The following is a 22311-nucleotide window of genomic DNA, read 5'->3' as shown; positions in this document are numbered from 1 at the left end:
GCAGATGTGTATAGCAAGATAACATTTTCTGGCTTCCAGGCATTATGTTATAAGTATTCAAAGTTGAACAATGGCCAATGTATTTTCTAGATTTTCCTTTCCACAATGGTAAATGAAGTACATTATAATATGATTATAAAGCTGATAAGATCATATTTAATTCTGTATTAATTGGAGAATTAGATGTTCAAGATCTAGTAAAGAGTATTTTTTATCATCTTATGGATGATTCTTGATGTTGATCCTAAAGGGACAAAAACAATTTGGGAAGACTACAAGTGAAATAATGTGACCACTCTCTTATTTAATCTTCACTAATCACCCATTAGGATTAATTTAACATGTCTTGTCTTGTCTATCAGTATGTTTATTATTAGTCCAATTTTAATATTAATAACTAATACTTGATTTTTGTACTACCAATTATATATTTATTATAACAATACTATATTATTTTATTTCATTGTTTATTATATGATGTTATTATATTTTATTATAATAATATTTTTATGCAAGCTAATGTATTAGTACAAAGCATTTGATATAATTACAATGATGTTTTATGATATCAATATTGTATATCTCACATCATCTTCAACCTTGTTGTTGTGCTCTTTCCAGTATGAAACACACCCACTCATGTACTGCGTCTCCCCTCTGTCGTGATCGAGAGAGAGAGAGAAGCAGCCGATCTTAATCCAATGAACACTATAAATATCTGTTAGCTTAGTATGGATTAAAGCATACCAAACAATTATATAGGTCAATGGACGCATAGTTTATGCGAAAAGGAGATTCACAGAAAAAGATGCCAGCAATGGATAAGATTAGACTTGGCTGATGCAGGATGGCGAAAGAAAAGACTGTAGCATCGGGTCTCAATCACAGCACTGGGTACGTGATCCTGCCTTCAACCACCACCAAATCATTACTCATCTACAGATGTCAGGCATCTGCCATGACGGACGATCTGAATCTGCCACATCAAGTCAAGTTCACACGCCTGTGGAGGCACAGCAACAGGGCAAGCCATCAGTGTCAAGATTGCCAAGTTCCTGCAGATGGATGTGAACTCCCTTTGTCTGCAAGAATGACAAAGGCATCTCACAACAGCTCGACCTTGTCAGTATCATCTTTTGTTCTGAAGAAGCTCGAGTTACAGTTAAGTTGGATTCTTTCCTTGCTCATTGCTGATCAAATTTAGATGCTTTTCATATGGTAGATCGACTTTGGATGATGAATAGCAGTGTTGGAGTGGCCCATAAGTTGGTGAAAGAATGAGACGCTTTTTTGGATGTGTATAAATATTTCTACGAGAGGAAATGATCGGAGCAAATAATTCAAATCTCGTTGGGTTCATAGAATTCTTATAAGCAATATTTACATGACAGAGCATGTTTGCAGGCTGCAGGTGAAGAAGAAAGGAGGCTGTGGTGCGATGTTGATACTGGAACTGGGCATCTGGGTCATCCCCCTCACCCTCATTTTTGCGCCGTGCAGGCGACTCGTTCATCTGGTTGCAGAGCTTCAACGTGTTGGCGAGTCCATGATGCGCCCGCGAGCGGCGTCGCCGGCCATTTGGAGTCGCATGGAGAGGCTTAACTCGGTGGCCTTGATAATCTAGGGCTGCAGCTCTCAAGAACGGAAAGCCTCATCATCCCTGTCAGGTGGGGATATCTTTTGTGAGGTGAGTATCTCGTGTTGTGTGTATGTGGAAGAGTGCTGTGTATGCTGTGAGAGATGTATGGCCATGAATGGTTTTGATGTAGGTCTTTTTCTTGGAATCAAGTAATTTTGGAAAGGAGAATACCTGTAGTTCTCTTCCATACTAGTTAAGAGTCCAGCACTCAAGAACACCAAGGCAACTACTCCATGGAGCAAAATTTTCCTTCAATCTTAAGAGGAAGAGGAGACTGTTGGATCTCAAATGAAGGAAGAAAAATTGTAGGAAGAAGTAGCTGCTTTATCAGATCTTTCTTAAGCTTGTTGTTACCCGGAATCCTTGCAGTGAAGGATGCTCGAAAACACTGGCAAAAACTCTCTGTGCAAGAAGGTTTGGGGTCACAGATTCCCCATGGTTACTGTTTATAGCTCTTGTAGCTCCAGGGTGACTTATTTGTTGTATTATTTAGATTCACATAGTTAGATGCCATCTAATCATGGAAAATTCTTTCATTTATGTTGATGTCTCTGTCATGAGCGAAGTTTCAGACTCGTGTAATAGGAAAAGCAGAATACGGCTGCAGCACTTTGCCAGGTTCTGGATATCTTATCAGTCAAAGCAATGGAGAAGAAGAAAGCTTGGAGCAGAAAACCTTCCTTTCAAATAGGTATATCTTCAACACTTCATCAAGAAAATTGTGATCCTAAATTCTCTTACCTGACCTAAGGAGAAATATGTAACGGAAGGAATAAAAGACCAGAAGAATTATTTAAGAAGCTTTATTGAAGATAAGAAGCTTTAGCTTCAATACATGTCCCTCTCCTATTTATAGGGATTAGGAGAGGATTTTCGATTTCCCTCAACAGAGTAAATCAACGGTAGAGAGATTTCCTCGTATAGTTGGGGAAATTTTGAAAAAGTTATAGCAATGCTGTAGTAGAGGAATAAGCTACAGTAGAGGAGGAAGTTGCAGCAGAGGAGGAAGCTACAACAGAGGAAGAAGACTACAGCAAAGGAGGAAAGGTGGGGCAGTACTGGTGAGCGTAGTACTAGAGACGCCATAGCGGAAGGGAACGGACGTTGGTGCAGAATGACAGTGGAGAAGATAGTTATCTTCGTCGAGGAGGAAAGATTTATCGCACCGATGGCCTTATGACGGAAAAACAGTAGTAGATCGACAGCGAGAATAGAGCTTGCTCTAGGCAAGTGACTCTGATACTATAATGGAAAGAATAGAAGACAAGAAAAATTATTGAAGATAAAAAGCTTTAGCTTGAATACATATCCCTCTCTTATTTATAGGGATTAGGAGAGAATTTTTCTCAACAAAATAGAGGATTTTTCTTAACAGAGTAAATAGTAGAGAGATTTCATCGTACAAATCTTTTCTTCTATTTTCGCTTAGTATTGATCATTCAAAGACAGCATTCCATGGCACAACAAGATTCTCTCTCAACAGCTGCACATGGCTTCTTGTTCTTGTTCCAATCACTCTCTGCTCTCACAGTTGTGGGTCTGATGAAGCATGATTGAAGGCAGATAACCGAATTGCCAGCAATAATAGCTGCACCGCTGTTGAGTGTCCGCAATCTTATCGCCTTGCTAACACGCCAAGCAAAGTGCATCATCATGTTCCTTGGTGAATCCCATGACCCAAAGGGCATTGGCAGCCATGTACCGGAAGAACCCCACTTGAAAGCACCCTGTGAACAAGGTAGTCCCACGGCAAAACCTTTTGACAGTGATAAAAAAGAGATGATTGGAACAAGAACATGAGGTCTGCCAGCTATTTAAGACTTGCAAGCATCATCGAGATTGCTTGCTTGCTTGCAGGGGCCGAGTAACCAGCAAAGAGAAGAGCACCTCACGATGCTGATACTGGAACTGGGAATCTGGATCGTTCCCCTCACCCTCGTTGTCGCACCGTGCAGACGACTAGTGCTGCTGGTTGCAAGGATTACACAGATTCATCAGTGCGTCGCGCGTTCACGGTCCAGGCCGCCGGCCTTCTGGAGCCGCTTGGCGAGGCTTCACTCTGCGACTTCCACACTGTAATGCCGCCTGCAACTTCCAAGCACGTCAGGTAGGAACACACGTCTCCGCCAGTCTGCTTCGCTTTGCTCCATGTGAAGTGGCAAAGAGTGTTCTTGACGTTGTGAGAAGAATAGTTTGATGCTCAGTACACCGCTTTCCTCCATTTTACACAACAATGTCAAATGTTGCTTCTGCATATCCAAAAGAGAAACACTAGTCTTCGAGGATTACTCATGTTCTTCATCCTGAGTTATAAGTAGCAAGGTAAAAGCATTATTAGCTTTCATCCCTCCTAAATCTTCCTTGTACAAGAATATGGTCTATTCCCACCATTATTTTTCTCCCCTTTAGGGAGATCAGCAAATTAGATGAAGCATGTCAAAGCATATATGAATTTTGCAGAAATTATTTCTAATTCAAGATTGGCCCATTTAAAGCCCAAAATAATTACTATGCAGTTGGCAAATGTCGATTTTACCCGTCACGTGAAAAACACGTGTCATGGACGTCGTAAGATCCTCTCTCGGAAAACCACCCCTAATATTTGGCGTAATTTCGATTGTGCCATCATCATGTCGATCGTGGGAGGCACAATGAATCATCATGTCGACGCCCACCACATTTCCGGAATTAAATGTCGCTTGCTCCAAAAAATGGATTCATTTTTATTATCTTGGGTTTTATTATTGGGCAAAAGTGGGATGTGAAGGAAAACACCCAATTAGAAGACGAGCCGAAATGATTGCGGCTGAGCCGGTGTCGCGGGGTGGGCCGACCACAACGCACGCACGGCCGAACCGGGTCGGCCCGGAAACCCCGCACTCCTGCCGCGTCCCTTCCCCCACCACGTGCCCAGGCCCATCATTGGCTGCTCCGCTGGACCCCACCCCACCCCCGTTTTGAGGTCGAACGGGAAAGCTTGCGATGACTAAATATGATGGCTTTGATTTGTAATCATGTCGCTGCCAAGGTTGGTGGTAGGACTCGATCATGATCGATGATGATTGGTATGATTGTGCTGGTGCAATGTTGGAGGGATGAATGGGGCACCGAGCGGTGTGGGGTTTTGCTGTTCCCGTCTGATCCACAGACTCTGATGATTGCGAAGCTAAAAGGAAATGATAAGACGCAGACTTGGAGAGTGTGTTCCATCATGAGAGTCTTCAGAGCTCATGCCTGCACTAATAAATATTATCTACATACTTGAGTTATCAGTACGTACCGGTGCATGCCAGGGAGCAGAAGTATGGAGGGAGGAGGAAGAATGAAACGGTCAATGGTCAACCGGAGAAGAGCCCCTGGTTTACGGAACTCAGTGGCGCGTGGAAATGTCGAACGGAAGCAGCATCGAAACCAGCTTTTGGGGAGCAAAAGCAAATTGTGAACATGAAGAACAGGAGGATTTGGTAGTAGCGTTCATGATTGCGATGATTAGGGAGGTAAGGCACGGACTGCTATTTAATACCCGTTCCATACCCCGGAGAAGACAAGAGAAGAGGCCACTGCTTTTATCCAACCTTCTCTTTGTTCTCCATTTCCATCTGTTCCAGTCATCTGAAAGGAAGTCGGAGAAAGAGGGTGGAAGTGAAGGAAGCAAACAAAGACGAGGGAGAGAAGACGAGAGGAAGCTAAGGAGGGATCAGGTGGTCAAGGATGTTGTTGGAGAAGGAGGATCTGGCGCTAAGCCTCAGCTTGAGCTCTTCCGCCAATCGCTTTGATCGTCTCGGCCTTGTGCCTTCTTCTTCTTCTTCTTCCCCTTCGCGGTCGCTGCCGTCTTCTTGTCAGCAATGGAGCCGTCTCCTCCTCGCCCGTTCAGGTACTGTTTCCACCATACTGCTCATTGTTTGGTTGGCAGGTCCGAGGAACGACGACGTGATGTATGCTGAACACTGCAGAACGTGGCGGAGCAGGAGAGGCGCGACGTGGGTTGAGAACGATCGACGTGAACCAGCCGCCACCTGCGGGGGCTGCAGCAGGGAGGCCGGACAGCGAGGAGGCGGATGCGTCGTCTCCCAACAGCGGCGTCTCCAGTGTGGGCGGCAAGCGACCAGCGGAGCGCGAAGCAGAGCACGATGCTGAGCCATCCTGCTCCCGCGGGGCCAGCGACGAGGAGGAAGGCGACGGCGACGGCTCCCGCAAGAAGCTCCGCCTCTCCAAGGACCAGTCGGCCGTCCTCGAGGAAAGCTTCAAGGAGCACACCACCCTCAGCCCTGTACGCTTCTCTCTCCCTCGCCCTTAACAGAGCAGTAGCGGCGTATGTTCCATGAATGACCCTGATGTCTCTTTGGTGAGCAGAAGCAAAAGCTGGCGTTGGCCAAGCAGCTCAACCTGCGGCCGAGGCAGGTGGAAGTCTGGTTCCAAAACAGAAGGGCAAGGTACGCTCATCATGCAATGGCAGGGACGCTTCAGGACGACGCTAAACAACATTGACGGGTTTGACCTGGTACAGGACAAAGCTGAAGCAGACGGAGGTGGACTGCGAGTTCCTCAAGAGGTGCTGCGAGAACCTCACGGAGGAGAACCGACGGCTGCAGAAGGAAGTCCAGGAGCTGAGAGCGCTGAAGCTGTCGCCCCAGCTCTACATGCAGATGACACCGCCCACCACGCTCACCATGTGCCCTTCCTGCGAGCGCGTCTCCAAACCCTCCTTCTCCACTACCTCGACGACGAACCCACCACCGTCGGAGGCCGCTGCACCGCGGTCGCTTCGTCCCCCGTTTCTCGATGCCCCTCCGCAGCGATAGCTGTTGCCCTTTCGTGTGGTGGGGATACTGTTTGGGTACTGTGATGCGTCACCTACGTAATCTAAACAGCACTGCGATTGCACGGGAATGAGGTGGGTGGGGTTGACAAGGGCTCGATGGGTGACTGCAAATGGAGACTACCGGCAGCTACTTGTTTTGTGACAAACTCAGATCAAACTTAGTTGAATCAACAAAATTACTCTTCTGCTCTGTTCTACCAACATGTTATTCGCTGTTCTATATTATATGATCAACAGATGAACTTCAATATTTCTTCTATTTCTCTGAACATTCAAATCTATTTCCTTTAAATTTATACAAAGGATTTGACAATGGACAAAGCAAATAATGGACTACATTTCTCAACGTATTCTGTAGAAGTCAAGTGCATTGTTGTGTTGCCTTAGATTTCACTTCGGCAGTACTGAAGACCATCATGATTGCAGTGAGGTAGGGACAGGGCGAGAGCTTGGTTTCCGGTCACCTTTTAGCTGCACCGTGTACATGGCGGTGCATTTGTTGCAGACCTAACGGAAGGCTTCGGATTCAGCATCATTCCATGTGTCAATCTCAAGCCAACAACCATTTGATGATGCTTCAACCTTCTGCCCACGATAAGTCCACATAAATTTATTGGAATTCTTGGAGCTGATCAATGCGGATGTGAAGGGCATCAATTTATCATCACTCAGATCAGATGATGACCAGTCAGATGAGAAAGAGACCTTTCTGTCATGTCGTCAAAGCTTTTCCTGGAAAAGATAAAGCTAAGGACACAACCACCAACCGCATGACAAACAGCAACACCACCTCCTACCACCTCCCAAACACCGACTAATAACACTCCTCTCTCTCTCTCTGAGATTTCGATCGCCGTCATTTTTGGCCGTCATAGCCGTAACCGTCGCCGTCAAATGGCGACGGGGTGGCTGAAGTCCCTGCACTGCAAGTCTAAAGCGGTGGAAGACGTGTACCCACTGGCGCCGTCAGCATCATCCTCTTCGTCTACTAAGAAGCCGCTGCTCTCTTCCGTCGTCTGCGGTAATACCTATCACGCCGTGGAGGACGTCGTCTTCCTTTTACTTAAACACCCGTCCTTCCGATCCACCGCCTCCTCCGTCCCCAAGAGACCCCGGCAAAGAACGAGGCCAAAGTCCAGGCACATACCAAGGCCAGCACGCCCGTGCGCTTCGCCGGCGTCGGCGTCGATGTCGGATGGGCTCGTAGGACCCGTCCATGCGGATCCCTTCCGGACTCTGGTGGAGCTGCCGATGGGCCACTCCTCGCGGCGGGTGGTGGAGATCATCTTCAGCTCGACCTGGTCCTCCTCCGAGGGAGGCGGAGGCGGCGCCGTCGCAGCGGAGATCGAGATGCTGTTCCGGGTCCACAACCCGGCCCGGACAGTGGCGCGGTTCGAGGAGCACCGGGCGACGGTCCGCGCCCGGGCCGCCCGCTCCAACGACGCGCGCAGCGCTGCCGACGGGAACGAGATGATGCGGTTCCAGTGCGGGGGTGCCGGGGGCTTGGTCTACGACGCCGGGGTGGCGCGCAGCGTAGTGTGGTCGGCGGGGATGAAGGTGGAGGGGGTCCGGACCTTCGCGGGCAGCGGCGGCGCTCACGCGAGCGGAGGCGGCGGGGCCGGGCGGAAGTCGATGCTGGTGTGCCGGGTCATCGCGGGCCGGGTCAGGGGCGAGTCGGACCACGAGGCGCAGGCCGAGTCGGTGAGCTTGGGGAACGGGGAGCTCGTGGTATTCGATCCCGGGGCGGTGCTCCCCTGCTTCCTAATCATCTACAACCTATAAGTCTCCCTCGTCAGTCCTCTCGCTCGTGGCACGCTCTGACTCGGCGTGCCAGCAGCTACCGTTAGACCGTGTTTCGTGGTGTACAATTTTCTCTTTTTTATTTTCTTTTTATGTTTTGTCTGTTTGTTCTGAAGTGTGCGTTGAGTGTGACTCGTATAATTGTCTCGTGTTGTGAGTGACTTGTCGTGTTCTTCTTGTTGCTATATTTGTTCGGTGTGAAGCAGAACATTTGAACCTGAGTGAGCAAATGGCAGGAACACTGTTCTCGTCTTCGACAGGGGAGCAAAGGAATCCACCACAAAAGGAGGATCTCGTCTTGTTAGGGACAGTGTAGTTTCTAACTGACATCCGTTATTCAGACTGCAACAGTCGTTGTCTCAGGACTAATTACATATTATTTGTGTTATTAGACCTTCTCATCATCCTAATTCTTAGGTTTAAAAATTTTATAATTATAAAAATCAAATATATAATTTTATTTATCCTAACACAATCAAAATTTCTAACGAAAACATGAAAATATATATATAATTTTAATATCTCAGTTGATCATTATGGACGTTGTCGATGGTGATAGATAACATCGTCGAAGGCCACATGTGGTTGCTATGGATGAGAAGATGTGACGAGAGACGAAGGTTGTTTTGCATTTGCGTTGACACCGACGTAATTATCGACTGATCTTTTCGTTATTTTATATCTACATCGGCGTCGACGTAGTTACCGAGTAATAAAAGGGCCACTAAACATTTGCATAGATGTCGACATAGATATAGAGCGATAAAAAAATTGCTCATTGTGTTGGTGTCGACATAATTGATGTGAGCGGTACTACTATGCATTTGCATCAAAGTTGACATAGATGCAGAGTAACTCTTATTTCTCATTATCACTTTTCTAATCCATAATAGTCATTCGTGACCCTTAACGACATCATCGTATGTAACCACCAATTAAAATATTAAAATTATCTTTTATCTATTATTTTTATATTTTTGTTGGTAAAAGTGACGATATTAGGATAAACAATCCTAGTTATTTCACTTTTATAACTATTAGGATAAACAAAATAGATTCTAATATAAATTTTTTAAATCTAAAAATTAAGATACTAAGGAGGTCTAATTACAAAGATAATCTTTTAAGTAGCCCCTCATTAGACTTGGTGCCGGTATTAGGTTATAAGCATCAAGATACTTAAAATTGCATTGCTCACTAATACTTTAGACCAACCTACTTTAAAGTTGATCGTAAATATAATTTGCAATGTATTTCAGATGGACCTGATTCAAAGCTGATTACAATGATGATAACGTACCATTACAATGAATTGACAAACAAATGAGAAGGCAAAACAAGATTGCGAAGAATAAAATGGCAATTGCATTGAAGGTCGGATAACCAGACCCATTTTTGGAAGAACAGGCAGACTGCAAAATGAAATAACATGACACTTGAACTCAGAAAAATAAATAAATAAATGCAACGATAAAAAAAAAATCGATCGGCTATTGCTTATGCGATCGTACGGACCACTGTCGGCTACTTGTTTACTCCTTGACAATGCATATATAATATTTATATTGCAGTCATGTAATCTTCGGTTTGTAATGCAACGGACTTCTTCCATCTCACAAGGGATTTGAGAAATTCTAGTACCTGCAAGAGTGCAACATGTTGTATCAGCAAACCACCAAGTAAAATGAAAATAAATGACGTTAATAATAGAGACTTGAAACTATTGCAAACCTCGGATGGGTCACTCAGAGAGTAGAAAGCCTTGGTTTCTTTTGGCACGGTTGATACCAGGATACCGAATCCACAGTTACTCTCTCGCAAGACCTGAGATTATTCAAACTATTACAAAATATATTACAAGAGTTGGCATACTTTCGTCTAAACAAGTTTCTACCCAATATACCTTAAATGCATCCTCATCAGTACGGTCATCTCCCACATAAATTGGGAGCACATCATCACGATGGCTAAGCCCAAGTGATTCAAGCAGAAACTCAACAGCTTTGCCCTTGTTCCAGTCAATTATGGGACGGACCTCTAGAACCTGTACCATGAACGCAAACAGCACAAGAGAGCCCAGCTTAAACAGAGAACGGTATACTTCAGTTAATGACTTAGCATACCAATAGGTTTAAGGCTTACCTTCCGCCCATGGGTAACTCGCAAACGTGGAAAGTCGTTTATGAAACCAAACACACGCTTTCCGACTTCTTCCCACATCTGAAATATAAATCACAAAAAAAATTCTTTTTGGTTAGATATTGTAACCACACCCGTACAAAGAACTATCATGTTATCCCAAAAATAATAATTATGGTGGTGCTCAACACTTTTAATTTAAATTTAGACCTTCTCATCAACATTGCGGTAATGTACAGAGACACAAAACTTGTTGTTCTCAACTTTGGCACCTACGATGTCTTTAGTGATATCGATGAGGGAGTCAAACACCTGCCATCAGAAAAAAAACAAAAAAAATCATTCAGGAGTATGTCGGATGACGTGACTACTAGTAATCAAAGATGACAAACAGGGCGCCTACCTCATCGATCATCGGAAGAAACTCGCTAGCAGGTTGGAAAAGATGTACCTCTTTGCCCTGTTACCACACCGCGTATCAGCAAGGTAATGGCACAAAAAATAACGAGCTACAATTTGTTTCCTCAACTCACTAATTTTAGATACATCATTATCATTTGGTTGACATCAAAAACAAGATTTCAAATATGAACATGATTCCAAGATCTCAAAGAACATTTCTTGTTTGTTCATACCCAGCGAGGCAATAAAAATTCCTACTTCTTAAATTACTCGGTTAAGTAGAAAACTGATTCACAAAAGCACGAAAACAAAGTATCACAAGAAAGACAAATGTTATAAACTAGAGTTTCTTCCTACCTGCTCGTCAGTTGTCCTGATACAGTCTGGATGGTCATCAACAGACTGGGATTCTCTGATTGGGCCCATTATATCCATCCCATGACTGCCAGCATAATACAGTTCTGATAGCCTCACAAATTCGTTCACCTGAATAACATGTGTTTTTTTCAAGTACCGATCAGTATATGCATATACAATTATCTTAAACGTTCACATTAAAAATACACTAATGAAAAGACATACCTTGCCACGAGACCTTCCACTAATAATTGCAGTTGGAAAGTACTTAGCAACATCTTTTACGGCAGCTCGCATCTGAAACAAATTTAATAATTAAATCGAGAAAAATTGAACCCTAAACAGCGGGCAAGAAATTTACTGTTTACCATTACTTGTTTAGTGTAGTAAACAAGTTATTGCAAATGCTAAATCAACTTACAGCACTAGACATAAATGCATGGTCGGGGTTGTCCACGATAGGTGAAAGCGTTCCGTCGTAGTCCAAAAACAAGGCGATCTTCTTGTATTTAGCATAAGCGGTGATTTGGTGAAACGCTGTTAAAGCGGATGGATGGTTCATCTGAAGAAAGTGCAAGCAAATATGAAGTTATTAATGTTCTTAGTAAACACTAGACGATCCAAACTTCAATAATTTCGATAAAAAAGAGCAACAGAAACTGACCATCCAGGTGCGGTATGCAGCATCGGTTTCATCCGATTGAGACTCAGATATGAAATCTTTGTTTAGCTTTTTGCGAGGAGGTGATGAGGCTTTCATGGCATCCAGCCAACTATTGGCACGGACATCATCAAGTTTACCAACTTTTCTTCTGGGAATCTGTAGATACAAACCGGAAGACGAGTATGGTGCTGCTGCTGGGGAAAATGGAGTCATATTAGAGGGCAAGCCCAGTCTTGACTTGCTCAACAGTACAGGATCAGCAAGAACAGGGGAACTATGGTTTGACTTCAAATCCATAGATTCCAGGTCAATAAAATTATCTTCAGAAGTAGTATGATATCTGACAACCAGCTCCCAAGTGATTAATCAGCCTCTGCTGCCCTCTATACAATTATCCGACCCTTTTGTCGATGAAAAACCACCTCTTCAATGTTTTCTTGTCACTTGAATTGTGCATGCAGTCCATCAAGCAGATGCCACCTGACAACTGAGAAATAATAAATCATCAGGTAAGGGAAAAAGAAGCAAAAACATAATACATCATACACTAACAATAAACATATATATTATTTACCTCCTCATTGCAAGAACAATACAGCATTTACTCGAGTCAGTCAAACATTATTTGTACGTTGTGCAGAAGAATCACCTGTCTACCAATTCAACCAGCCGAACCTATGGCTGCAAAATTTGGGAAAGAGACCAAATTATGTAATGACCTCAAAGATAAATAATACAATGGAAATTTCTTGCGGGGAAAATGTATCGTGATGTTAGTGACAAAACAGTGACAAAGGTTTCATAATGTCAAGAAAACCAAATTGAAACCAATCACTGAATAATGACATTGCAACAGAAACTAGTGTCACAATGGTAACAAAGCTGAGTTCTACCATATCAAGAAAAGCAAATATGGTCCAATCGCAGAATAAAATGTAACAAACACCATGAAAAGGGATGGAACTCAACTTTCATCATGCATCATATCTGACACCTAAATGATGTCAAATTGGAAGCACCCACATTCCCATAAGGCTTTTGTATTTGTATGTGGGACTCCTTTGGTACTGACACTTTCTTACTCTTGTGTGCAATTGGCGAAGCTCGAACACTGAAACAACCATTTCCGCCCTGAATCAACACTCACGAAACAACCATATCATGTTTTTGCGTTTTTCTAGACACAATTTGGTTTTATATGCTAACTTGATTTAAACGGGTGATTAAATCTTGTTGATAATGTTGATGTTCTATAACTTTGCTTTTAGGTTAATTAAAATTACTCCACTTATATTAGGATAATAATATTTAAAGTTCTCTTAAGAACGAACAAAACATGGATGTCTTGCGACCACAAGAATAAACAGACCTAACAAATTTGGTATAGGATGAGGACCATATCACTCGTACTGGTTTTGGTGCATTTATATTTACTTTTCTATGATCAATTTGCTCCTTAGCGGAGAAGGAAAATGGACTCCCTCTCATTGCGAAAGGACAAAGGCATAAACAATGGGCATCTGGAGAAACGCAGCAGAAGGTGCGCGAATAGATGGTGGTTTACGGGGCAGCGCCCAGATTTCTTGTGTGTTCGGCGATTTCTTCATGTGCTGCAAAGGCTACACGAACGATGGCAAATCGAATCCAAGAAAACAAAACTATGAAAAGCAATCCGCCATGATATCTAAAAACATGATGAAAATTGACCAAGAAATGGAAAATGCAACGATTAGCCATCAGATCTTCCGTCAAGAACATGATCAACACCGATAAGTAAAGGAACGATAAGCACACTAAATCTCCCTTCCCTTATTGACCTTTTCCTTACCGCAAGACAAGGAAAATGATCACAGAGAACAGATAAACCCGTCGTGCAACAGGAAAATAAGACAGAGCAGGAAAAGGTGCATTCTTACTTCCAGAGAGGTCAAACCAAACGCGATCGGCCTCGAAGAACGACACCCGAAAGGCGAGAAGGCAGAGGTTGTTGTGACTGGAGAGAGAGAGAGCGAAGGGAGAGAAGAGACGAGAAGAGATCGGCGGCACTCGGAGGGGTCGTTTATATAGAGTTCCTCACTGCATAGGAATATGATACGGAGAGGGGGTCTCATGTACCATAAATTTTGATCTCGACCGTCCATCTGATTTTGAACAAAATACGGACGGTCGAGATTAGACATTGCGGTACGTTGAACGGTTTTGATGGGACCTACGCAGATTTGCTTCGTGCCTTGCGGAGACGGAGGGTGACGTGCTCCCCAAGCCAGCTGGCGGTTTCGGAAAATTATGTCATTATTATTACCACGTTGAACACCCCGTGATAATAAGTGTATCCCGAGCTCCACCCACCCCGAAAGGGACCCGTCTTCTTCACCGACGCTGTCTTTGCCATCCTTTCCTGACATCTGGCTGTCCATCGCGGAGCACGGCTCAGCATTTCTATTCACGTTGGTTCGTCGTGTTACAGCCGGTCCCACTCATCAAGTGCGCTCAGAACCGTGAACGCTGGCTGAGACAGTACGGGTTTGGTGGTCCTGCGCTCTGGGTGAGAAAGTGGGTGGTCGTCGTCCACAGCACGGCGTCCGCGGCTGTCGCCACAGCCCGCGCACGCTGACCGCCGCGTGTAGCTGGGTCCCACATAAAGTTTATTCCGCATCCAATCAACTTCGTGGGTACGTTTCCGAGGGAGCCAGCTAACCGAGCAGTCTATACGCCAAACGGCCCATCTTTGACCGGCTATCTCACGTGCGGACGGCGACCAATCAGACCGAGGCCCGTCGTCCAGCTGTCGCAGCGGTCAAACCCCGGAAAAGTCATGCGGCTTAATCAATTCGCGATGTAATTAAAGCGCTCCTCTCTAAAGTTGGACAGCACATTAGACTCACAAAGCTGGTTAACAATGTCAACGGACAGCAGCAACGTGGAAGTTTCGCATAGTACTTTATCCTCCATATATAAATGATTAGGTAGAGACCGATTGATCTATCGATTTGTGTGCATATTATACTTACGCAAGTCAAGCATAATTGTGAAATAGAATCCTAAAATGACGGGAGTCAAATACTCAGCAAAGGCTACAACGGTGGCATTATCGTCAGCTCGTGACGTAGAAATGGTACCGCGCCAAGAAATGTGCAATCGTGAACGGCGCCGGCGGGAGTTTCTTGCACGACATAAACGTCGGTGCCGCCCCACATGGCAGTTTTCTGAGAATTAAAGATGGAAATAAGATTGTGAGATAACGAGGCACAACCTAACAATGTTTTGCTGGTAGAAGTAAGCAACGTGATGTTTACCTTTAGAACCACTCCATGAATCGGCAGAGAGCTCGAGGTTTCTTCTAAGGAAATAGGAGCGCCATCCGTTGGATTACAGCGACAGGACGAAGCGGTGGTGGATCCACCTTGGATCCCACGTGGGCGGCTTGTCGCGGACCGGGTCACGACAACGAGAGGGCGGCGCGTCGCTGTCTCGTACTCCACCTACGTGGCGCCGGGTTGGAGGCCCGGGCGCCTTCCCTTCCTTTCTGCTCCCGCCCACCAACACCCGACAACGACCGCCGAGCGCGCGCAGTGGTTTCCTTCGGAGGGCGGCGATCGACGTGGCGGTGACGCCGCCACCATCGACGTCTTGCGTTTTGAGTCGGAGCCAAGTCAAAAGGCGACCAACGACGTCAACTGGTTTCGCTGGGAAGACGAAACCGGTGAAGGAGCTCATAATGTGTATGTAGAAATGCCTCCGAGAAACTTTTTGTAGCACTGTCAACATATTCCATACATGTCGGGATGTTTTGGCTACACATTGATAATTACATGCATATTTAGCTTGTTTGGTGATCTAATTGCTAAGCTCTCACGGTCATGGCCGACTCACATGGGGGGAGTTATACAGAACATGGAAACAGATAGCAAGTGCATATGTTTAGGTCAGTGTCTGAATCAATCAGGTAATATATAGTTCAATAGACTGATGGTTACACATGATAAGACATTAGCAATGAACATTAAGACATTTCTGGGCCTGCACAGCAGGATGATTGTCATGGTTTTGGACTCCAACTCAAACACTTTGTGAGGAGGCACCAAGTTAGATGCATAAGGAACTTATCACTCTTCAATAGAGCTTGTCCAGTCCACTCACATGCATAGCAATCTTTACATTTGTTTCTAGCCTGCATTGCATTGAGAATTCTGGGCAAGACATGGCATGTTGGCAATTTCATGATGACATATACCATGTAAATTGCTTGTAAGACTCTGCTCTCTCGGCTTCTTGAAACAAAAGAGATCCATGATTTTCCTGATCCAAATCTCAGAATCTAAGGTTCTGAAATCGATACAACAACAATCACCTGCAAATGTCTTCCTGAAACATGTCATTGTCATTTCCCATTGCTTATCATAGCATTCAAGCACCTCAAACAATGCAGCTAAGTCAGTATGTCCTCTCTTTTTCTTCTACAGAAATGGTTACATCCTAGCATATCATTGTCCCTCACTACATTTGTCCAAATCTAACTTGCAATAGCAGAGTTATACTGGTCTTAATTGCTACTGCCATGTGGTTAATATGAAAGACTGGAAATGAGAAGGGCTATTGTGCACACTCTTAGTCATAATGGGATATATATATATCATAATATCAGGGATCAGCACCAACTGAAACCAGAGGTGATAATATTTGCTGCATTTGAAGAAATAGCATGATGCAAAAGGATACAGAGTACTTCATATATTAGCTGAAACCAAGAACATGAGCAAGTTCCACAAAGAGGAAAAGCCCACAGCAACTTATACATGATGAAAGTACTTAATGCATTGCTGTTACCCACTCCTTAAAGCATCTAATATGCATAACAAAAGACATCCACAACAATTGATGAAAGTAATCTATGAATTTTGCTTGGATGAACTCCCTCAGTGCCTAAATTGATACACCCAAACAAGAACAAGAACAACTATATATATATACATCAGAAGCAAATGAAGAATTAGTTGATTTGTTATTGCTGAATTTATTTCATGGAATAAACTTCAGAGTTAGTGCCTCATCGATAGATAGTTTTGCATATTCTTACAGTTCAATATAATTGGTTGCTTGCATCTTTCTGCTGGAATTTTTTTGTTGGACATGTATGGTTAATCATTAATAATTATTTCTGTGTTCCTTATGAGCATGTTGCATCTGCACGTTCTCTAAGTAACTTCCACAAACAAAGCTTTCATGATTATTTCTTCGATGTCTTTCTTTTATATCTCCTCACACTCACAATATTAATTGATTATTTTTATGTCATTAGCATATCTGTTGGTCACGCAAATTTACTTGCAAGGGGATGATGAGTATACTATAATTAGTATATGTTTAAGCATTGTATGTCATATAGTTGTGGATAAATGGTATTAGTGCTGAGGTAATATTGATTACGGTGAGCGATTAGAATAAGAAAAAGTTACTTATATATGGGGTTTGAGGTACATTACTTGAAAGTCACTTCTAGACAGGATCTCATGTGTATCGTCCTAAAGTTTGATTATGGAATATGTTGATCTTTGATTAGGCTCTTAAGTGAAAGAGATTCTATTATCTCCAAATTTTGTCTCTCATTGAAAATGAATAGAGATTTGACTGACTTGTAAAATATTGATGAATATACTATCACTAATTTGGGCTAAGTCATTTTGAATGAGTGATTTAGGATCAATAAAGTAACTTTTATTTAGATTAAGTTGTTTTCTCTAGTAATACCTTCTAGTGATTTCATCAAAGGCTTAAAACAAACACTTGTTTCTATGCTATGATCTTTTTACACAGTTTGCACACACTTGTTTAGAAGTATGATAGAAGCTATATGCAAAAAAAGAAAAAAACTCTGTTGAAATTATTAAGCTTGAACTAATTGCTTTTTTTTATTCTTTTTTTCTTTTGGTGTGAGGAATGGAAGTTGACTTCTGTTATTGTACAAGATTGATAAATGTTGATTGACTTGTATTAAGTAATTATATATGTATGTATGTATTTGTTCATCACAGTGTATGTTGGACTAATCTCATCTTTTTTGCCTTATGTTCTCTAAAACTGCTAATAAAACACAATCTTGCATCACAGAGACGAGATTCTGAGGAGCATCAAAGATTCAAGAGAGCATGATGACCTCTGTTTGGAGCATAAACTTGATCTGACAGAGGCACTTTGAAGTCTCCAGTTTGCTCTGAAAGCAGTACTTAAATCAAGTCATATACTCAAAGAACACAAAGATATATTAGGAGATAAAATGTATTGGAATAAGAAACTTCCACTACCATAAAATATTGTGCTTCATCACATGATGCAACTATTTAATCCTCTTCCTTGGTAAAGAAGCCCAAAATTTTCTCATTGATGGTAGGGAGAGGAGAGAAGTCATTCTCTAGCATAAATTCACCAACTCCTCGCACTAGCTTTTGACTAATAAATCTCATTGTCAATCTTAACAAGTCATTCATTAAATAAGTAAACATGTGGGCTCTTTTTAATGTTGGAAGAGTAGTTAGTAGGAAGAGTATTTTGATACAAGTCAAACATATGGTGTTGCCAGCAAAAAAATACATGTTTATATGCATCACTTGTCCTCTATTGCTATTGTTGGATTATCATATGACATATATAATTGCGTGTTGGGACATCACCATCAGATCTTAGACTGATTGGTCAGTGCATATTTCCATGCTTAAAATGAAATATGTGCTAGAAAGATGAGAAGATCACTGTGGCACGATGATGAAGGATCCTGGACAATAGTACTCTGTAGAGCCCAAATGACAACAACTGCTTGCTCACCTTCCCTTGTTGTTTAGCTTCTTACTGTAATGTGATTGAGTTATTTATGGTCCTAAATTGATGTGGAATCTTCAATGTGGTCTCACATTGTCTCTTCTCTCCTGCTCATTGCTGTGTTCAGGACAATTAATGGTTCATCAGATGAGACAACTTCATAATTCAATAATTCCCTCATTTAATGTTTTTTGGTGTAGAGAGGTTTCTTGTGTGGCTTCTTCCCATAATTCATGTGCCAATTTGACATGTTTATATATGTTTATGTCAATGGGTGTCTCTCCATGTGCCAGTATCACATACAGTCAACAAGTAATGATGCTATGGAAGCTAGAGAGATTAGGGTTTGAGAGACAAAGCCTCATGGCCACTTGAAGTGTTGGTTCACTAGAAATTAGAGGATAATTGTTCCCAATCATGCAAGTTGGTGCTGCTAAACCTCAATTGGTGGAAATTAGAGTTGATGGTGTTGAGCTTACTAGTAATTGGCATCCATGTCTCACTACTGAAGGATGATAGATAGGAAACATGCATCATTAGATGATATATGTTTCTGTATTGATCTTACATGGAAATCCAAAAAGGGTCAAAATGGCACATGGAACACATCAAGTTCACATGAACTCCTCCTTTGGTTTTTCTTGGCCTCTCTAATGGAACAAAGCAGAGAGTAAATGTGGAGTCAATGGTAGTAGGTCACTCATCCACCCTCTCTCTCTCTCTCTCTCTCTCTCTCTCTCTCTCGCTCTCTAGTATTGTGGGGTTTTTGGCTCATCACATTACTATTTATGCGACCACTTTGCATTGCCCCTCTCCTCCACAAGGACCTTTGGAGTCTCCATCCATGAAAGAGCTACTCAGGCAAGAATGTGAAGCTATCACCTTCTCTTCCTCTTTCTCCACCATTACCTCCTGCTCCTCCTCTTCCTCCTTGTCCTCCATGGCCTCCTCCTGTTGTCCCAGTGCCTCACCAGAATTACTCGGCCACAGTTCAAGGAACATGAAGAAGAAGAAGAAGACGGCCTCTAAGGGTGGATCCAAGAGACAGGCTGAGGCTGCTCCTTGTGGTGTTGGTGGTGGAGGAGGAGGAGGAGGAGGTAAGAAACGAAGCAAAGATGGGAAGCATCCCGTCTACCGCGGCGTCCGGATGCGGAATTGGGGCAAGTGGGTGTCGGAGATCCGAGAGCCGAGGAAGAAGTCGAGGATATGGCTAGGGACGTTCCCCACCGCCGAGATGGCGGCACGAGCCCACGACGTGGCGGCGCTGACCATCAAGGGCCAGTCTGCCCTCCTCAACTTCCCGGAGCTGGCAGCCGTGCTACCGCGGCCGGCCACGGCGGCCCCCAAGGACATCCAGGCTGCGGCGGCGCTGGCCGCCGCATGCCCGGGCCAGGCCGAGCAGCCGGTCTCCCACTCCCTCACGACGCCGTCGAGCGACGGCGAAGACGCGCTCTTTGACCTGCCGGATCTCTTCCTCGACCTCAGAGACGCATTCTGCCACTCTTCTCCTCCTCCTTCCTCATGGCTGCCTTCTACCGAGGAAGACGGCGTCGTGTTCCGGGTGGAGGAGCCATTCCTGTGGGAGTAGTATAATTAGAACCCATGGTCTGCAACAGCCATGCATGCACGCACGTATCCGTTCTTCTACATCTAATCGCGGGAGCGACGGATCATCATCAGCTCCCTCCTCAACTGGAACCGGAAATGGAGGTCAAACCTTTTGCCTCTAATGGCGTGGTTACTCATGCTCGAACCAACAACAACAACAGCAGCTACACTTCTCCCATACTCGATAACGAGGCTAAAAGAAGCTTGTTCAGTACACATGTAACTACTGTAGCTGACAAGTGTGTTTGTGATAGCATGTATGAGGTATGTGTATGTGTATTGTGACTCGCCACAGACTCCCTTTTGCTGAATTGGAGACCCATTTACCTTCGATCATGTGCTTACTCCGAGTTAACAAAGTGACAAAACCAAAGCAGAGCACTAATTCTCCTCATTCAAGGAAAACTCTTATCAGGAGAATCCAGGTTTATATCTTAATAAAAGTCCTCCAAATGGAGAAGGATGATGATGAAGGATTCCTCAAACCAAAAGTTAAAAGGCCAAGGGAGGAGAAGGTGGTAGAACTTGAAATGGTCTCAAGAAATCAGTGATGCTGACATCAAAATCACCTCGACAACTCTCCCTCTCTCTCTCTCTCTTTCTCTCTCTCAATCATTTTGGCTTTAGTTCAATCATTCTTTCAGCAGCAAGGTGAAAACCTCCAATGAGGCAGTAACTGCTCTTCAGCCCCAAAGGGAACTTGCAGTACACCTGGAGTACCACAACAACAGCCTACCATTTGGACTGCTGCCACAAATAGAGAGGAGTTCCTGCCTCATCCTTCCTTCCTCTATCTAACCCCACAACCACCGTATGGAGGTCACGAGACAGAAAGCAACAGCGATGGAGCAATCCGCTGCCACTGACATCGCAACTCCTCGTTTGCAATCTTGCAAACGTGATCCAGATGACAAGATGGATCAAATGGTGCGAGAAGGCTCTGCAGCGACTTCTCGTGTGTTGTAAATGAGTTCAACTCCCATGCGTGACAAATATCACAGGAATGGCGTGCAAGAAAGGAGAGGAAGAGATATATGAGAGAGCTGCACCTGTTTTCCGAACCAACCATGATGAGTGATGCATAGCGACAGATGATGACAAAAGCTGGAGACGCATTATTGTGATGGAACGCTGAAAGGGGAACTGCACCAGAAGTCTACCTACATGGCCGCAGCATTACGTAGTTCAGTAGCCTATTGCTAACAGAAGCAATTAAGGACCGAAACACGGAGTTCATGGTGGAGCATAGCGTATCAGATACCTTTGGAACAATGAGGCGGCCTCTGCAGTGGCATTGCAACAGTGAATTCCTATTGGCACAGGAAGGAACCATAAAAATTATTCACATTGTGACAAACAAATATCTGAATAGACAAAGTATTGGACATATTATGTGTGTCGTACTAGAGTTTTGGCCTTAAGTAAAAAAGATTACAATACTTCATTGCACATCATGGGAAAAGAATTGATTTGACAGACTAGATAGAACCTTCTGCTATTGAATTAGACATATATTTTGAATTATTAACCTAGGCTCCACATATTAATGAGTCATTTATTCTATTAGGTCGGATGCACCTAACATGAATTTGTAGCCTACAAATACTATTATGCAAAATAATTATATTGGATCATCGTCCTTGAGGTTAGACTATGTACATTGATCCTCCACGCCTGTTCGAGAGATTTTAATCCAAACAAATTTTTTTCATAGGACAATGATGAAGACAAGATTCAATCCCAAGATCTTAAGCTAGTAGATATTTTCTAAATTTATAATCTATTGTCCATTCTGAATAATTTTATGTTCTATTCTGCCTTATGGATCTCACAAAGGGCTCCTTAGTCACTGCCAACAGTAGTACTGTGTACAATGTTTGTACTGTTTGATATAACAGTTTGTATGGTAAAAGGCAAGTTTTTGTTCCCAAAATTGTTGTAGTACTGCAATGTTTGTGGCAATGAGCAGACGATGAGACAAAAGACGAAAACTTTTTTGATTGACTTAGACCTAACAATTGTCCCTAAGAAAGCTGGACAAGTCGAGCACAAGCAAGCCACAAAGTC

The 22311-nt window shown here is 43.5% G+C and overlaps 4 protein-coding genes and 2 long non-coding RNA genes across 7 annotated transcripts; 4 read left to right on the top strand and 2 right to left on the bottom strand.

Moving 5' to 3' along the window:
* The first annotated feature begins 854 nt into the window (after window positions 1-854).
* Window positions 855-1807, top strand: LOC103984861 (uncharacterized). The gene is made up of 2 exons (XR_671674.3): window positions 855-1161; window positions 1405-1807. It is a non-coding gene; the product is annotated as an uncharacterized LOC103984861 (long non-coding RNA).
* On the bottom strand, window positions 1324-2722 carry LOC108952845 (uncharacterized). The gene is made up of 2 exons (XR_001978000.2): window positions 1811-2722; window positions 1324-1660 (listed from the first exon to the last, which is right to left on the bottom strand). It is a non-coding gene; the product is annotated as an uncharacterized LOC108952845 (long non-coding RNA).
* A 1940-nt stretch (window positions 2723-4662) lies between these two features.
* LOC103984860 (homeobox-leucine zipper protein HAT4) lies at window positions 4663-6635 on the top strand. 2 transcript variants are annotated; one of them, XM_065108677.1, is made up of 5 exons: window positions 4663-5136; window positions 5248-5513; window positions 5593-5909; window positions 5993-6072; window positions 6147-6635. In XM_065108677.1, the coding sequence occupies exons 2-5, from the start codon at window positions 5351-5353 to the stop codon at window positions 6439-6441; spliced, it is 855 nt and encodes a 284-aa protein (XP_064964749.1). In that variant the 5' UTR covers window positions 4663-5136; window positions 5248-5350; the 3' UTR covers window positions 6442-6635. The 2 variants fall into 2 exon arrangements, with proteins under 2 accessions (XP_064964749.1, XP_018681432.2); XM_018825887.2 differs by lacking the exon at window positions 4663-5136 and having other exon boundaries at window positions 5162-5513; window positions 6147-6633.
* A 584-nt stretch (window positions 6636-7219) lies between these two features.
* On the top strand, window positions 7220-8479 carry LOC135612404 (uncharacterized). Its single transcript, XM_065108676.1, has one exon. It carries the CDS (start codon window positions 7356-7358, stop codon window positions 8241-8243), a length of 888 nt encoding a protein of 295 aa, XP_064964748.1. The 5' UTR covers window positions 7220-7355; the 3' UTR covers window positions 8244-8479.
* Window positions 8480-9459: 980 nt separating this feature from the next.
* Window positions 9460-13865, bottom strand: LOC103984858 (probable trehalose-phosphate phosphatase G). The gene is made up of 12 exons (XM_009402420.3): window positions 13740-13865; window positions 12398-12504; window positions 11824-12310; window positions 11581-11721; window positions 11385-11456; window positions 11160-11288; window positions 10804-10860; window positions 10611-10712; window positions 10404-10481; window positions 10165-10305; window positions 9993-10085; window positions 9460-9902 (listed from the first exon to the last, which is right to left on the bottom strand). The coding sequence occupies exons 3-12, from the start codon at window positions 12118-12120 to the stop codon at window positions 9822-9824; spliced, it is 1191 nt and encodes a 396-aa protein (XP_009400695.2). The 5' UTR covers window positions 12121-12310; window positions 12398-12504; window positions 13740-13865; the 3' UTR covers window positions 9460-9821.
* A 5511-nt stretch (window positions 13866-19376) lies between these two features.
* Window positions 19377-20575, top strand: LOC103984857 (ethylene-responsive transcription factor ERF034-like). The gene has a single exon (XM_009402419.3). It carries the CDS (start codon window positions 19481-19483, stop codon window positions 20222-20224), a length of 744 nt encoding a protein of 247 aa, XP_009400694.2. The 5' UTR covers window positions 19377-19480; the 3' UTR covers window positions 20225-20575.
* Window positions 20576-22311: the final 1736 nt, after the last annotated feature.

The sequence above is a fragment of the Musa acuminata genome, chromosome BXJ2-5, assembly GCF_036884655.1.
Source record: "Musa acuminata AAA Group cultivar baxijiao chromosome BXJ2-5, Cavendish_Baxijiao_AAA, whole genome shotgun sequence".
In the NCBI taxonomy this organism is placed as follows: domain Eukaryota; kingdom Viridiplantae; phylum Streptophyta; class Magnoliopsida; order Zingiberales; family Musaceae; genus Musa; species Musa acuminata.
The sequence above is the reverse complement of the archived record's forward strand: the minus strand, read 5'-3'. Positions and strand labels throughout refer to the sequence as shown.

Coding starts and splice junctions, on each gene's coding strand:
- LOC103984860 (XM_065108677.1), top strand. CDS start 5,351: ATGTTGTTGGAGAAGGAGGATCTGGCGCTAAGCCTCAGCTTGAGCTCT. Junction 5,910..5,992: donor AGCACACCACCCTCAGCCCT/GTACGCTTCTCT, acceptor TTTGGTGAGCAG/AAGCAAAAGCTGGCGTTGGC. Junction 6,073..6,146: donor TTCCAAAACAGAAGGGCAAG/GTACGCTCATCA, acceptor GACCTGGTACAG/GACAAAGCTGAAGCAGACGG.
- LOC103984858 (XM_009402420.3), bottom strand. CDS start 12,120: ATGGATTTGAAGTCAAACCATAGTTCCCCTGTTCTTGCTGATCCTGTA. Junction 10,713..10,803: donor TTCTTCCGATGATCGATGAG/GTAGGCGCCCTG, acceptor TTCTGATGGCAG/GTGTTTGACTCCCTCATCGA. Junction 9,903..9,992: donor CTCTGAGTGACCCATCCGAG/GTTTGCAATAGT, acceptor GCACTCTTGCAG/GTACTAGAATTTCTCAAATC.
- LOC103984857 (XM_009402419.3), top strand. CDS start 19,481: ATGAAAGAGCTACTCAGGCAAGAATGTGAAGCTATCACCTTCTCTTCC.
- LOC135612404 (XM_065108676.1), top strand. CDS start 7,356: ATGGCGACGGGGTGGCTGAAGTCCCTGCACTGCAAGTCTAAAGCGGTG.